A 15,722-nucleotide genomic window follows, 5' to 3' on the forward strand; every position below is an offset into this window, starting at 1 on the left:
AGAGGGCCAAGAGGAGGAGGCAGTTCTGCCTCAGTGGCTCTTGCAGGGAAGCTCTTAGCAAGCAACAAGCTCTGAGTGCAACTCCCGAGTTCTGGAAGTATTTGAAGGTTTTCCTGTCGGGAATACTGACGTGCACTCAAACCTCACTGGTTTGAAGTAATTGGGAGAGAAGACCCATCAGGTTAGTGAAAAGTCTGACTTTTAAGAACTTGCGTGGAAATGTAGTTTTATTCCTTTCCCCTGCATTTACACGTGTGTCCATTTAGTCTCCATTTGTTGAGTCCCCTCCTTGTTCCGTGTGGTGGGTCGTACAGTGTTGCTGTGGCTGTCCTAAAAGGGCCAGCTTTCATAGGAAGGATGGCTAGTAAATTACAGAATCGTGTAGCTGCGTATTTCCACTTGGCCTTTTGTACTAATTAAGAAAATGAACACCCTCTTCCCTCCTCCCCCACATCCCCATAACTGCTCAGCGAATGTCTTCCTGGTTTGTACAGTGGGAGCTTTAAGCCCTCTCCAAACTGTCAAATCTAGAAGGGAAAAAAGAATTAACACAGGAAAATGTGAACAGCGAGCTCAGAAATCCTCATTGCTTAGGGGGCTTGTGGTAGCTGGCGCAGAGTGGACACGTGACATTCTCAGGACGAACGTGAACAGTCCGAGCATGGACATCCAGAGCTTCAGCCCCCAGCTGGGGTCTGTGCCATGTGATTTAGGATGTCCCAGGGTCACCAGTGGGAATTTAAGGATTAGAAGGATCACTCGCCTAGGAAAAACAAGCCCAGAAAGAGGGAGAGGTAATAGTTCCATCACCCTGGTTTTGGGTGGCATCCACAGCTCCTGACAGATGGACAGGTGGTGTCTGTCTCCTGACTGCTGCCGTCCCCTGCCCTGTCTCCAGGTTGAGGACCCTGCTGCAGCTGAAGTGGCAGCGCTCCCTGTGTGACCCAGGTGAGGCCGTGGGGCTGCTGGCTGCCCAGAGCATCGGGGAGCCCTCCACACAGATGACCCTGAACACCTTCCACTTTGCCGGCAGAGGCGAGATGAACGTCACCCTGGGCATTCCAAGGTGCAGGGCCACAAGGGTGCATGGGGTGGGGTCTGTCCTAGCCCCCTCCTGGGGATCAGGGTTGGAATTTCTGGAGCCTGACTGGTTTCTGTGGCTGGATCAGTGCCCAGGCCTCTTAGAATCTCCATGTATCCCTCTGCCAGCTCCTACATCAGAGTTACCAAGGATGCTTGTGAAACTGCACACTCCTGGGGCCAGGACCCAGGAATGGATGTTGTTAACAAGCTCCATGCAGGGCCACCTAGTGGCCCAATTCCGGGGGCATTATTCACCTACAGTGTGACCCACAGTGGTCCTGGCCCTTCAGGTAAATGTACACTCCCTGCAGGATGATGGCCGCTGGGCAAGAGGAAAGTGTGTGGTGGTCAGGCCCACTTGCATTCGATGCCTGGCCCTGCCACTTTCTAGCAGAGTGACTCAGACAGGTTCCTCAGCTCCCCAAACCTCAGCGTCTTCGCCTGTGGTAAGGAGGCCAGGGCCAACCATGCAGTGGAGCTGTGCGGGCTCACTGAGCTTATGGGTAAGGCCTGGAGCACAGTGCCTGCACCCAGTCGGAGCACTGCAGATGCTAGTTACCTTCCCCACGTCTCTCATTCATTCAGTAAGCTCTTAGTAAGCACCTGCTGTATGTAAGACACATATGATAGGAAACAAGAATAAGACTCAGCCCCGTCCTTGAAGAGCCCACGCCCAGTGGAGGAAACTGACAGGAGAGTTGCCCGCTGTCACACGTGGGGCCAGAGCTGGGACGCTGATCCAGCATATTTCCCTGCGAGATCCCAGGGTCTCGCTCAGAGCCCAGAACATCTCTGACATCTTTACAAGAAAGGCCTCCCACAAATAGGGAATCTGAGTACCTCTCATGATCAGATGTGTCCTGGTTCTATGACAGGTTGAGGGAGATCCTCATGGTGGCCAGCGCCAACATCAAGACACCCATGATGAGCGTGCCTGTGCTCAACACCAAGAAAGCACTGAAGAGAGTGAAAAGCCTGAAGAAGCAGCTCACCAGAGTGTGCCTAGGGGAGGTAACTGTCTCTCTGGGACCCAGCTGCAGACTGGGTGGAGGCATTTTCCTGCATCCTCCCATCAGTGAAGAACAGACTTTGCTGACTGTTCAGGCCCTGGGACCAGACTTCCACTCATGAGAGGGAAGCTTTCTCTGCCAGATGCCAAGCAGGGATGGATCAGGAAGCTTTAAAAGTAATCATTAGCTCCACAGCATTCTCACGTGCCTTAAAAATAAAAACGCTTCCTGGGTCAGCTTACCAGCCCCACTGGAACTCATTCCTTGCAGCCTCGGGCCATTTTCTTGAGGTGACCTGCCAGCTGTGGGCCCCTGTCCCCGCAAGGGATCCACACCTGCAAAGCTCACTGGAGTTTCTTTGGGGTTTTGGCCGGTGGCCTCAGCCCTGGTCCCTGCAAACCCTTGAGTTTCCCATAACCTACTTGTTATGTACAGTCCCCTGGGACCTGGGCAAGTTGGATTCTCTCTCTGTCTGGTTCTAGGTGTTGCAGAAAATTGATGTCGAGGAGTCCTTCTCTATGGGAGAAAAGCAGAATAAGTTCCAGGTGTACCAGCTGCGATTTCAGTTTCTGCCATATGCATATTACCAGCAGGAGAAGTGCCTGAGACCTGAGGACATCCTGCACTTCATGGAAACAAGGTCAGGACACAAGCTACGTTGTCATTTGGCTTTGTTGTTGACCTGGAGCACTCCAGGCCACAGGACTCCTGGAGAAAGGGTGCATTTGTCCAAACGGGTGCTCCTTCAAGGGAAGTGTTTAGGAAAACAGCAGGTCTTGCAGCCCGATCTGGAAATATCACCCCTAATCCAGCTTGTGAGTGTGACTGCATCAACCACCCACCACTCCCTGAACCTTTTCTTGTCTCTGGTTGATGATTCTTGTCTTCTTGGGTTTGTATGCCTTAAGGCATGGAAGTATGTGAACCTAAAGAGAATGGAGCCCCATCCTAGTGGTGCTGCTGTGTGTCATACCAGCATGTGGTGTTAATTTTTGACATGATGGTTCCAGGCAGCATAATGTCGTTCCTGATACATTTATATCTCTTCATAATGAGTAGTATACTAGTGGCATGCTGCTCCTAAACCCCAGTTCTATAACTGGGGTTACCTCCAGCTTCTTACAGAGAAATTCTGATTCCCTTCTGTTAGGGATTATGAGCTTCCTTTTTCTCTCAAGTTCAAGTTACTCTTGGACATTTGAAAACCACAGGCCACAATGCTGAGTGCACAGGAGTAGGAGGGTGGGCTTATTGGGGCTGGAGTAAGCCAGAAAGAGCCAATGAAGCACTTTTGACTATCAGCTGACCCTAGATGGTGGATTGTAAACTCAAATGGTTGCGGGCCCGGCAGGTAACAGTGACCAGTGAGGCAGGTTGGGAGGCTCCGGGCAGGCGGAGCGTGCAGAACCTGCCTGAAGGGGCAGGAATGTGGGCTAGGGGCGCCAGATCTTCTGATTGGGAAGAAAAAAGAAAGCCCCCCAACCCTTGTTTTTTCCTGCCTTTTTGTTGTTTGGTTGCTTATTTTTGTTATTATAAGAAGTCTCCTAATTTTTAAACATCAGCAACTAATTCATATGTTTTTAAAAGCCTGGTAAGGCCCAAATAGATCCCATCTGTCAGCAGGGTTAAGCCACAGACCACTAACCACTGCCTCTAATCTAGACCAGCTCTCAGGTCTTTCCAGAGCTGCTCAGAAGTAGAGAACCGATGGCAGGGTAGAGGCGGAAGGTCCACTGCGTTCAGTCATCTCACAAACACTTACTGAATGATGCCCACTCATAGTCATGTCACGGAGGCAGCGTGGCCAGGAGAAAGTGACTGTTCTGCCATTGGCCCTCTTCTTGCCTCTCAGCTGAAGATGTGAACTGGCTGCAGGCCGGCCCTCTAAGCAGGTGGCGTTTAGGATGGTGGGTATTGTGGTGAATGAGCTTGGATGTGACTCAGCTCTTTGGACAGGGGTCATTGACCAGGCAGACCCTGCCCCGGTTTACGTGAGCCCAGGGTGAAGTTGTCGCTGGCTGGGCCTTGTGAACACCTGTATCACCATCCGCCTGGGTGGAGAAGGTTCGTTCTATCAGGCAGGCTTAGTGCTCGTGGTGCTGGGCCATGTCACAGGAGACCTGTCTGTGCACCAGCCTGCTGGCTCATTAATTAACCGGGAGGAACATAACTCCCAAGTGCCCAAGTGTTTGTGCTAGCCAGGCAGCCCTTCTCTGAGAAATGGGATTAGGATCATGTGGCCTCTTGAGAATTTTCACAAGCAGGTGGAGTTGGAGGGTCTGCCCATTTCTGTGCACCTGAGGCTTAGGACTGCCTGCAGGTAGGTCAGCATGAGGCGTGTGCCAGGCTGTGCTTTGAGTTCTTGTTACTTACATTATCTTGGGGAATTGAAAATCCATCACTTTTTAAAAATTTCTTCTTGGTGTGGGACAGCCCTGGCTTCTTCCCAGCAGTGAAGTACTTTATCAACTCCTGGTTTGTATTTTGCTTGTGCACTTGAAAAGCTGTGATAAACAAGGCACGTGCAGTAGCTCTTGGTGGAGCCACTCTGTGACTTCAGCAGAATGGGCCAAAGATGAGAGCAGGAGCAGTTTGTGAACTGGGGTGTGGTTTGCACTACCTTTGTCAGGCCTGGGTAGCGATGCAGCCACAAGAAGGCCTCTTACAGACCACGAGGAAATGTGAGTGGCTTTCCAAAGAGCAACCCTCCCCCGAAGAGGCTGCTTCTCCTTCCTTTCTCCCTTCCCTTCCTTTCTCCCTCCTCTCTCTCCCACCCCCTCTTCTCTGTCTTCCCCCCTTCCCTCCCTTTCTTCCCTTCTTCTGTCCCAGCTATGGAATCATGAGACTGTTTTGACATAGATAGGAAACAAAAAAAATAGATACACAGAGGCATTTCCCCAGATGGAGACATAAGCATTGAAGGTCCCATAAATATGTGTACTGGCACCTGTTACTTTCGATATTTGTGTAAATTATCTGGAGGGTGGGCTGGGCGTGGTGAAGTGGAAAGAGCACTGAGCTAGGAGTCAAGGGGTGTAAGTTCTGGCCTCCGGTCCCCAGCTGTGCAGTGACCAAGCTGGCAGTCTGCAGACACAGCTTCTGTGAGTCTGACTTTGCAAACAGCGGGTGGTGGAGCTATTGCCAGGCACTTTCGGAAACAGCCAAGGGTCATATTCTCTGTTTGTAATTATTTATGTGGGATGGAAGGTTTCTCTGCAGCCTACCCCTCCTGTTCCCTTTCAGTTGCCACAGTCAGACGAATAGCAGAATCCTCACAGAGCAGTCACTGTGGGCCTTTGGTTCCCTTGCTCTTGGCAAAATCACAGAAGGGCAAACTGTTTGCACCCCCAGGAGAACTCAGCACGCTGGTAACATGTCTCCCACTTACTGGTCCTGTGTTTATTCTGCTTTCTCACCTTCTCCCATGTTCTTCACCAGTCCTGTTCACGAAGATGATTCCCAACTGGGAGCATTAGGGAAGGTCTCTCGGGGGAGTTACAACTGCAGTTACCCAGCTGGTGGATAAAGGGCTGGGGAAATTGCTGACAGAGTGAATGGATGAGAGCAAGAGCCCAAAGGATGCACAGGGGTTGATGGGAGCAGATGGATAATTGGAGTTGAGGCACATTGTGGAGAGCTTGAAATGCTGGGAGAGGAGCTTCTGATGAGTGACAGGTCAGGGGAACCTGGTGAGTTGAGCAGCAGCCCCCGGCAGAGAGAGCTCCTGTGTGCGGGCAGCAGGCTGACGCTTCTGCACCCCTGTTCTGTCTCATTTCTGTCCTCCACTTAGCACAGTAGGCTCAGCGTGCAGTGGGAGTGGTCCCACTGTACAGATGAGATCAAGGCCCTCCTCTGGCAGAACGGGGGCGTAAAACCTGAGCCCATTCTTTCAGAAACATCTCTTCCGCTCCCTCCTCCCAGTGGGATTGTATCTAAAGTCAAGCCTGCCCTCCCCCCATTTGGTCCTCTTGTCCCTGTCGCCAGTGCCTGGTGACCAAGCCCTGCCCTGGATTAGTAAGTGAGGAGCCTGAGCAAAACCATGTAGTGTGTAAAGTTAAAAATAATAATAGGGAGAGTGATAACCCTTTGTTTTTAGTGAGCAAAATAGTAAACATTTGCCCTGCCTGCTTCTCCAGTTAAGGCTTTAAGCTCCTGTCTTTTCATCCCTGCTTTGCCCCCAGGGCACATGGTGGGCACATTAGAGACACTCAGAGAATACAGGATGGCTGGCTAGATGATGACACTTTATATAGTTAAAGCAGTCCATTTTGGTGTGCTGTTACGGCCTGAGGAAGAAGACAGGCAAGAAGTTACAGTAGTCTCCCCTTCTCTTTGGTGATACGTTCCAGGACCCCCAGTGGATGCCTGAAACCGCAGATAGTACCAACCCTATATATACCGTGTTTTTTCCTATACATACATATGTATGATAAAGTTTAATTTATAAATTATGCACAGTAAGAGATTAACAACTAATAATAAAATAGAACAATTATAACAATATACGGTAAAAAAGTTACCGTCGATCTTAGCAACCTCAGCACGATTTTTTTTTCTTAGTTGAAAACTTTTACCTTTTCACTAAAGGAAGCACTTTACAGCTTCTCTTTGGCATATCCAAATTGCCAGCATCAGTGCTCTTGCACTTTGGGGTTATTGTTAAGTAAAATAAGGGTTAATTGAACACAAGCACTGCGGTACCGCAACAGTCAATCTGATAACTGTGACAGCTACTAAGTGACTATTGGTTGGTAGCGTATAGAGTGTGGATCCACTGGACAAAGGGATGATTCACGTCCTGAGCAGGACAGAACAGGGAGGCATAAGATTTTATCACACTACTCAGAATGGCGTGCAATTTGAAATTTATGAATTGTTTATTTCTGGAATTTTCCATTTAATTTTTTCAGACCATGGTGACCGCCAGTAACTAAAACCGTGGAAAACTAAACCATGAAAAAGGGGAGACTACTGTATATGAAAAAAGGAGCAGAGGGGCGGGGGATGGGTGAGACCCTAAAGTAGCATAAAAATAGTTAATTTAAGAGGAAGGGGCCAGAGGCCAGGAAAGGGCCCCCCAGGCTCTGCTTCAAGTTGGTTCTTTTAAATTGGTTTGATTCTAACCTGTCAACATGATTTATTGCCACAAAGTAAGTTATCACTGTCTTTGAAATTCTGGTGAACTCTTAGGCATCTTAATTCTTTCATCAAATTGTTGGGGCTCCCACACCTGGGAGACAGGAGTTGTCAGGCCCAAGCAGTGCCATTTTCCGGAAATGCAGCGGGCAGGGGAAGGTTCCAGTCCTGGCCTGGACTCCCCTCTCCTACTGTAGATTCTGCCATTCTTGTTAGACGACAGCCACACAGCACCAACGACTGTCCCTGACTGAGCACGCACTCTGCCAGGCCCTTGTGACAGGTATCAGATGTAGGGTTGTTTCTAATCCTTAAAACAAGATTGCATGATACATATTAACACCCACATTTTACAGACAAGGGAGTTAAAGCTCGGGAGACTGTAGTACTCGAAGCCACGCACCCTAGGAGTGGCAGAGCTCGTATTCAGACCAGGCCTGATGGGGTGTGGAGCAGTGTTCTTACTGACATGCTATGCTGTTCAGAAACAGCAAGAGGGAAAAAAAGTGAGCTGATAGGAGAGGCTGGGTCTCCGTCTCATGTATAAACCCCCAACATCACCTTAGATGGGTGAGAGATCTTGGACAGAACATCCTGCCCCCGCAGTGAGGGGAGAGTGGAGCTGCTGGTACTGAATAGGGCTGCATGGCTTTCTTCTCATTTTAGATTCTTTAAAATTCTGATGGAATCCATCAGAAAGAAGAATAATAAAGCATCAGCTTTCAGAAGCGTAAACACTCGGAGAGCTACCCAGCGGGATCTAGACAACGCTGGGGAGTCAGAGAGGAGTCGGGTGAGTGAGTCCCCCAGGGGCCCCTCGGGCCTGGCACAGAGAGGGTCCCAGGGCTGGGAAGTGCATAGGGTGGATGCTAACTTATTCTTCTCTCCTGGGAAAGCTCTGTGACTGTTCTCAGTGCTCCTCAAGCCCCTTCCTGGTGTGGGCCCATCTCTCCACCTACCTTAGCATTTATCTGCTGTTCGGAGAGAGCCGAGAAGCAACATTTACTTCTTGGGTGTGGTGGGCCACACGGGGGAAGCCGCCAGAGAGCATGGTCTGGTTGGCCCTGGGTGAGGGCCCCAGGTCATCTATCTGCCTGCTCTCAAGGACCCCTCTGTAAGTGATTTTTTATCCTGAGGATAGACTCAAAGTAATGGCACCTTGGGCTTTTGGAAGTTCTTTTTCTGGTTTCATTTTGCTCTGCCTTTGACTTACCTAGGCCAGATGAACCAAGGCCCACGGGGTACTGGCAGGGACCAGAAAGACATTTTGAAGTAGGGATGTTGGGCTGCAGTGACAAAAAAGGAGGGAGCCAGGGAAAAGCCATTGTAGGCAAAATAGTTCAGGAATGATAATACCTCATCTGCCAAGAGACCCAGGGGCAGTGTGGGGCAGGTCCCTGAGTGTCGTCTGAGCCAGCAGTTTGTGGGGCTGTGCAGCAGTGGGCTGTGCCGAGGCGATGAGCCTGCTTCGGTGGAGGCTGCAATGAAGACCGATACTGCCCCTGCCCAGCTCTGTGATCTCAGCTGTGTCACCTCCTCTGTCTCAGCCTGTTTCCTCTTCCCTAAAATGAGGGTCTCCTGCCCTGGGGGTCTACCAGTTGGCTGACTCAAGCACAGATGGGCATGGACTGTCTTCAAAAGGCTGCCCTGTCTTAATTCTTAAATCCCCCAGAAGGAGACTATAAGAAACTAGGAGCCAAGGTCAGAAGGAGAAAGATGTAAATATTTGGTTTTTAAAGTACTTAATATTCCACCAAGACAACCCTTTCTCTTCCACTTCACCTGCAACAGAAATATTTGGAACAATATTTTGTACCGTCGTCTTTTAATGACTTGGAAAGCTTTGGCATTTTTTAAAAAATTTTTCAAAAATGCAAGATTTTGCTGGTGGCTCATGTAAAGATGAAGACTGAAGAGGAGGAGGCCTGGAATCCAGGACCAGCTCAGAGTAGATACTGGAGGGACAGGTTGGGTGGGCAGGGGGGTAGATGGAGAACAGATGGCAGGATAGGTAGATGGATAGTTGGAAGGTGGTAGGTGGATATGTGATGAATGGACGGGTAGCTAGGCAGGTGGGTGGCTGGATGGGTGAGTGAGTAGAAGAGTAGTTGGGTGGATGGGTGGATAGGCTGTGGGTGGATAGATGGATTCACCAAGCACTGGCTATTGCAGCTAATCTTCCTCCTTGTCTGCAAACCACAGGGAGAGCAGGAAGGGGATGAGGAAGAGGAGGGGCACATTGTGGACGCTGAAGCTGAGGAGGGAGACGCTGATGCCTCTGACGCCAAACGCAAGGAGAAGCAAGAAGAGGAAGTAAGCGGACTCTGGCAGGGCTGAAGGGCTTGTAGCCACGTCCCTCCGTCTCTGTCACACCTGAGGGGTCATCCCCTGGGGCATAGGGCCGCACCTTTGTCTCGTGCTGGGACCCATCAGGAACCTTGAAGCAAGACCAGCCTTCCCAGTACACCTCTTGATTGGGAAGATGGTGTTCACAGGGCAAGAATTGGGCAGGGGCCATCCCAGGGCTGCCCTTTGGGTCTGGCTGTCCCTGGATTTGAATCAGATTTGAGGACCTAGAGGCCTTTGGCAAGGAGACGAAGTCAGGCTGCCTCCTGTTTTTACCATGAAAGTATAATACCTCCCCCCCTCCCCCAAACCAGTCCTCTACTGTCATGATTGCTGCAAGGAAAGAGGGCAGTTTAGAGGGGCTGAGGGAATTCACAGGGAAGAGAGCTCGAAGTGAGAGCATGAGCTCTGAGGAGGGGGCTTGGGGACCGAGGGGGCTTGGGGACCCAGGGGAAGGGCCAACGGGAGAAAGGAGGACGGCAGCCCAGGCCATTGAGGCAGGTGGGCCCGTCAGGTAAGGCCTTTGCAGGGGGAGCTGGTTCCACAGGCAAAGGTCAGATAGACTGTGGGCCCTAGTGACACAGCCTGTGCTCGTCCCCTGCAAGGTGGATTATGAGAGCGAGGAAGAGGAGGAGAAAGAGGGGGAGGAAAACGACGATGACGACATGCAGGAGGAAGGCCCCATCCGTGGAGAGGACCCCCACAAGGCCCAGGAGCAGGAAAAAGAGATGGGCTTAGGCCCCGAGGAAGACTCGCCTCCTGCTGACCCCCTGACACAGCCCCGGAAACCCACCCGCAGCCGGGATCCCCCGGGAGCCGAGGCCATGGAGCGCAGGGTGCAGGCCGTGCGTGAGTCCCACTCGTTCATAGAGGACTACCAGTACGACGCGGAGGAGAGCCTGTGGTGCCAGGTCAGTGTGGTGTGCAGCCGGGGCAGGGCAGTGGGTTCCTCCCTGCACGGGCCGCGGCTGTTTGGGGTCTGTGAGAGTAGGTGGTTCTCTTTTTTTTTTTTTAGTGAGGAAGAATCACCCTGAGCTAACATCCGTTGCCAGTCTTCCTTTTTTTTTTTGGCTTGAGGAAGATTAGCCCTAAGCTAACATCTGTGCCAATATTCCTCCATTTTGTATTTGGGATGCCTCCATAGCATGGCTGATAAGTGGAGTAGGCCTGGGCCCAGGATCTGAGCCCGCTAACCCAGGCCGCCAAAGCAGAGTGCGTGGCACTTTAACCACTCAGCCACAGGGCTGGCCCCTGGTTGCTCTCTTTTTAATCCCAGATCCCTCAAAGAATCTGGTGACAGCTGTGGACCCTCTGCCCCAAGTCACCGCCCCACACATTTGACTTTCAAACCCCTAGGGGGCCAGTTCTCCCTGATTTTTCAAGAATGGTGTGTGTGTGTGTCTGACCTGCCAGGCCCTATAGGCACTTTCAAATACATCGCCTCATGTAATCTTCAGTATAGCAGGTGTGTCAACATATATCAGAGTTGTTGTAGAAGCAAGTGGAATACGTCATTCCTTACACACACAGCCCCTGGTCACCAACTCGCTATTGCACAGTTCCCTTAAAGGCTGGTGGTTTGGATGCCTGGACGTCTACACACAGACTGGCTTTTTTGTCCTTTCCTTTGATCCAGTTCAGTGGTTCCCAAGTGGTAGTTTAGATAAGAATCACTGACCAGGATCACACACATGAAACAACGCCTGTGACACTTGGTGGTGATTGAAAGGGTATCAAGGGCAGTGTTGGGCAGACAGGATCGTCACCATTCTCGCCAACATCTATGAAAATGTTGCTCCACTATCTTCACCCTGGTCTGGGAAATGTCTGCTCTGTGTGGTGGGTTAAGCCCCACAGTGTTCACATGTGCAGACCCACCCGCCCGGCTCCCCCCGCAGGGCCACCTGCCCCCGCCTAGGTGTTTCCTCAGAGGGCTTTGAAGGAGTCTCCCGGGGAACTGACTCAGTGGGGCCTCTGCACCCTTCGAGTGGCTGGGGGCGGCTGTCTCCCCTGGCCCAGGCCCAGCTCTGCTTCCTCTTGCAGGTGACGGTGAAGCTCCCTCTAATGAAGATTAACTTTGACATGAGCTCCCTGGTGGTATCCTTGGCCCATGATGCCGTCGTCTACACGACCAAGGGCATCACAAGGTGCCTTCTGAATGAAACCACCACCAACAAGAAGGAGAAGGAGCTTTTCTTAAACACAGAAGGCATCAATCTCCCAGAGCTGTTCAAGTACGCCGAGGTGTGTGTCCCCTTTCCGGGTGTCTGCTGGCCTGGAACAGTATCCTCAGGCTTGCCCTGCCTGAGCCATTCGTTCTTCTTGCCCAGTGTCCCCAAACCCAGTTTGTGTGCCTTCGCCAGCTCCTGGGATCCATGGTGCATGTGAGCCTAGTTAAGGCCTGTAGTACAGAAACCTGCTTAACTTTAACCCAGAGTTTCCCAAACTAATTTAAGTATAATTTCTTTTCCTTGAAATTAAACCCTCCCCAAAGTAGAGTTGTGAGAAGTAGTTTGCTGAGTCACCGGCCTGGGGGCTGCTTACTTTATCTGGTAAAGGAGGCCCTGGGCGCAGAGGTGGCCTAGGCCCAGCCCCCGACGCAGAGGCCTGTATGCTCCTGTCCCACCTGCTCCCCCAGCATGGTCTGTCCTTTCCTCTGAGCTGTTTCTCCTGGTCCCTCCCCCACTTCACTGAGTCTCCCAGAACCTTCTGAGAAGCTCTCAGCCCCTGGGTATAAGTGTTTTCCCCACAGAACACTGAGGAGCTGGGACTCCCACTCTCCCCTCGTCTGCACCAAGCTGACAAAGTTCTCCCACCTCGTATACTTCTCCCCCCATCAAGGCCCATTCTGCCTTGGAGCCTTGCACCGAATGCTTCTCCAGAGGACAGAGCAGGAAGGGCTCGTACCTCCTGAGTCAGGCACTGACGGGGCGAGCTCCGTGTTGTGCTCCTGGGGTTTGTTTAAACAAGGCCAGGCAAGCTGCCAGGGTCTCCGCTGTCTCCCGTGAGTGTGACCTGCCATAGTGCGGAGCCAAACAAAAAAATACCTTTCTTCCTGTTGACTCTAAAGTGGGCACCAAGTCATCTCGGCTCTGGTAATGACAAGACAGACCTGGGGCCCGGCCAGCATGCTGTCAGCAGCTCTGCCTACACTGTTTCCTTTCGCTAATCCTGGGCCACCTCGCGACCACTTTGTCATCAGCTGTACTTGACTGCCAGACAGAGAGCGCAGCCCGGTGGGACATGCCTGCAGGAGGGAGCAGAAGGCCAGGCCCTCCAAATCAGTCCCTCCTTCCTCCCTCAGGTTCTGGATTTGCGCCGCCTCTATTCCAATGACATCCACGCAATGGCCAGCACGTACGGCATCGAGGCTGCGCTGCGGGTGATCGAGAAGGAGATCAAGGACGTGTTTGCTGTGTACGGTAAGAGGAGCTGCTGACCGCACTTTGAAGAGCCCAGTGTGATGGTTCGGTGCCACAGGGGGACTGAAATACGTGCGCGGAGAGCGTGTAGCCTGTAGGAGACCCTGAGAGGGGGTGACTTCTGTTGCAGTCTTGTGCAGTGAGTCCTGTCCCCAAGGCCCCCTGACTTGTTTGTTATCTGCTGGCCACTGAGGAAGCCCCTGTTTGTTGACATGGCCCCATCCTCCCAAGTGAAAACAGTGCTGTTAGGTTCTTGTGTCCTGGAAGCCTGGAATCTGTTTCCTGTGCTGTTAGATGGAAGCACAGAGCAAGATGTAGTGATAGTGACCATGGATAAGGGACGGGCTGCGCAACCGAGGTTAGGGGTTAAGTAGCTGGGAGTGGAGCCTGGCGTCTGACATCTGAGCACATGCGCTGACTTGTGTCAGGTGACGCTGCCCCAGCTGCCCCTTGTTACTGCTTAATCCTTCCTGATGTCCTGCCTATGTGACAGGCATTGCAGTCGACCCCCGCCACCTCTCCCTGGTTGCTGACTATATGTGCTTCGAGGGCGTTTACAAGCCGCTGAATCGCTTTGGGATCCGGTCGAACTCCTCCCCTCTGCAGCAGATGACATTTGAGACCAGCTTCCAGTTTCTGAAGCAGGCCACCATGATGGGTCAGTGCACGGGCAGGTGCCCTCTATCTTCCTGTCCTGAATCTGCTCTGGGCCAACAGGCTTGTCCCTCGGGCGCCTTTGCATACACCTTCCACGCGAGTAAGATCTTGGAATCTCGCTGCACAGGGCAGCTGGGGAGGGGTGGGCAGACGAGAAAGCTGCTTCTCCGTTTTTTTTTTTATATAATTTTATTTATTTATTTATTTATTTTCCCCAAAGCCCCAGTGGACAGTTGCATGTCATAGCTGCACGTCCTTCTAGTTGCTGTATGTGGGACGCGGCCTCAGCATGGCCAGAGAAGCGGTGCGTTGGTGCGCGCCCGGGATCCGAACCCCGGGCCGCCAGCAGCGGAGCGCACGGACTTAACCGCTAAGCCACGGGGCTGGCCCTGCTTCTGCGTTTTGAAGGAAAGGGAAGAGGACCTTCCTCTTTTTCAAATGTGGAAGCAATGCTGCCTTACATGATCTTGTCAGCCTCCAAGACTCGGGACCACCCCTCGTGGCCTCCGAGGTGCCCCATCCACCCAGCCTCAGTGTTGAGCCCTCGCAACCCGTTACACCTCCCCCAACTTCTCCCTCAACCACCTAACAGTGCTCTTGTGTCTCTCCTAGGATCCCACGATGAGCTGAGGTCCCCTTCAGCCTGCCTCGTGGTTGGGAAGGTTGTCAAGGGTGGGACGGGCCTGTTCGAGCTCAAGCAGCCCCTGAGATAGCAGCCACCTGGGCACCGTCTGCCCGGCCTGGAGGACGGTCTGGAGGACCTGGGGGAGGGCCTGGCCTGGCCTGCCCTTCACATGAGAGGACTGGGAGAACAGAGTCACCAGCACTTCACAGGGACAGTGCAGAGCACAGCAGTGATCTTTGGGGGTCCAAAAAGCAGCTGGCCTCTGGGCTGGGCCAACTTCACCTGGAGAGTGGCAGCATTGCTCATCCTTGCCCCTCCCCATGTCAGATATGAACAAGGTTCACCAAGTCCCTGAGTCCCTCCAAAGTGGCCGGGCCTTCCCCTGTGCTGCAGGAGGTCCCTCCAAAGTGGCCGGGCCTTCCCCTGTGCTGCAGGAGGCCTCAGAGGCGAAATCCTGGTCCCTCCAGGGTAGGAGGCGGGGTCCCGTTGCTGTGAGCAGTGGCAGCAACTGCAGGCAGGATTCTGGGGGGCTCACGACAAGCAGGGACATGCAGCCTACTGCCCCATAGCCTGCTCGCCTGGCTGCACCAGCCCCCAGGGACAAAGTTCCCAAAGGGTCTCTGTTCAAAGCTCTCTCCCTGGGCCAAGCACAGGATGGCACAGACCTGCCCACCCAACTTCTGTGCCTGGGGCAGGGCCCTGGCCCTGCTGGCAGCCATGTGACCACATGTGCTTCTAGACCAGCTCAGCCCTGAGTCTGAGGCTGGTTTCCCCGGGGCCCCAGCAGCTCACCCCGCAACATAAAACCCCGAGTCACCGGTGGGCTGCACTGTTTGAATGAGTTGTCTGGCTGTCTCTCCCCAGCTCTGCTCAGTCCAGCATTGAGGCCTGTGTCCGTCTCTGCAGGGTCATCTGGCCTCCCTTGACCTCTGGCACCAACAGCAGGGGCCCCTGGCATGAACGGAAAAGTCAGAGGATGTGTACAAAGGCTTTGTAAAACCAGAGGCTGTTTCTATTTTTGTCTAATGTTATTCCAACTCAAACTGAATAATAAATGTCACTGGAACTAGCTGTTGTGAGGAAAAAAATTTTGAAGACTTGGGGTTTTTTTTTTTTCCCTTGGTTTGTGGTTTCTGCTTTTGTGATTTGAGAGTCCAGGACTGCGATTTCTCAGCACAGTCACATTTCAGGTTCCTCTTCCTCTTCTTGGTAGAGGACGTGGGGGGAGAGGTCAGCCTCCCTGTCAGATCCCAGTCTGCCCCTGAGGTGTCCCCCTTCCAGAGCCAGCTGCTGCCAGGAGAGCAGAAGCCAGTGGGATGGAGCTGTGTATGTCTGGGGTGGGAAAGAGGCCTTGCCTGGGGAGAGTGACCACACTGCTCCCTCCATATATGTAATGGGACCCAGCCTGTGCCTGCTCTGGGGAAAACGTGGCAGAAACAGGGT

At 52.5% G+C, this 15,722-nt stretch overlaps 1 protein-coding gene across 2 annotated transcripts in view; it reads left to right on the forward strand.

Annotated features, from left to right (window-relative positions):
• Positions 1-15,350, forward strand: part of POLR1A (RNA polymerase I subunit A) — a 78,254-nt gene extending 62,904 nt beyond the window's left edge. For both annotated transcript variants that reach the window (XM_004437224.2, XM_087436468.1), the window contains 10 exons: positions 899-1,066; positions 1,959-2,094; positions 2,576-2,733; positions 7,896-8,022; positions 9,432-9,542; positions 10,181-10,486; positions 11,619-11,819; positions 12,880-12,997; positions 13,491-13,655; positions 14,267-15,350. In XM_004437224.2, coding sequence (XP_004437281.2) covers positions 899-1,066; positions 1,959-2,094; positions 2,576-2,733; positions 7,896-8,022; positions 9,432-9,542; positions 10,181-10,486; positions 11,619-11,819; positions 12,880-12,997; positions 13,491-13,655; positions 14,267-14,367 — 1,591 coding nt within the window. In that variant the 3' untranslated portion in view covers positions 14,368-15,350. The remainder of the gene's footprint in view (positions 1-898; positions 1,067-1,958; positions 2,095-2,575; positions 2,734-7,895; positions 8,023-9,431; positions 9,543-10,180; positions 10,487-11,618; positions 11,820-12,879; positions 12,998-13,490; positions 13,656-14,266) is intronic.
• The last annotated feature ends 372 nt before the right edge of the window (positions 15,351-15,722 follow it).

This window comes from Ceratotherium simum, chromosome 11 (assembly GCF_057802395.1).
Source record: "Ceratotherium simum simum isolate JZ-2026a chromosome 11, ASM5780239v1, whole genome shotgun sequence".
Taxonomy (NCBI): Eukaryota; Metazoa; Chordata; class Mammalia; order Perissodactyla; family Rhinocerotidae; genus Ceratotherium; species Ceratotherium simum.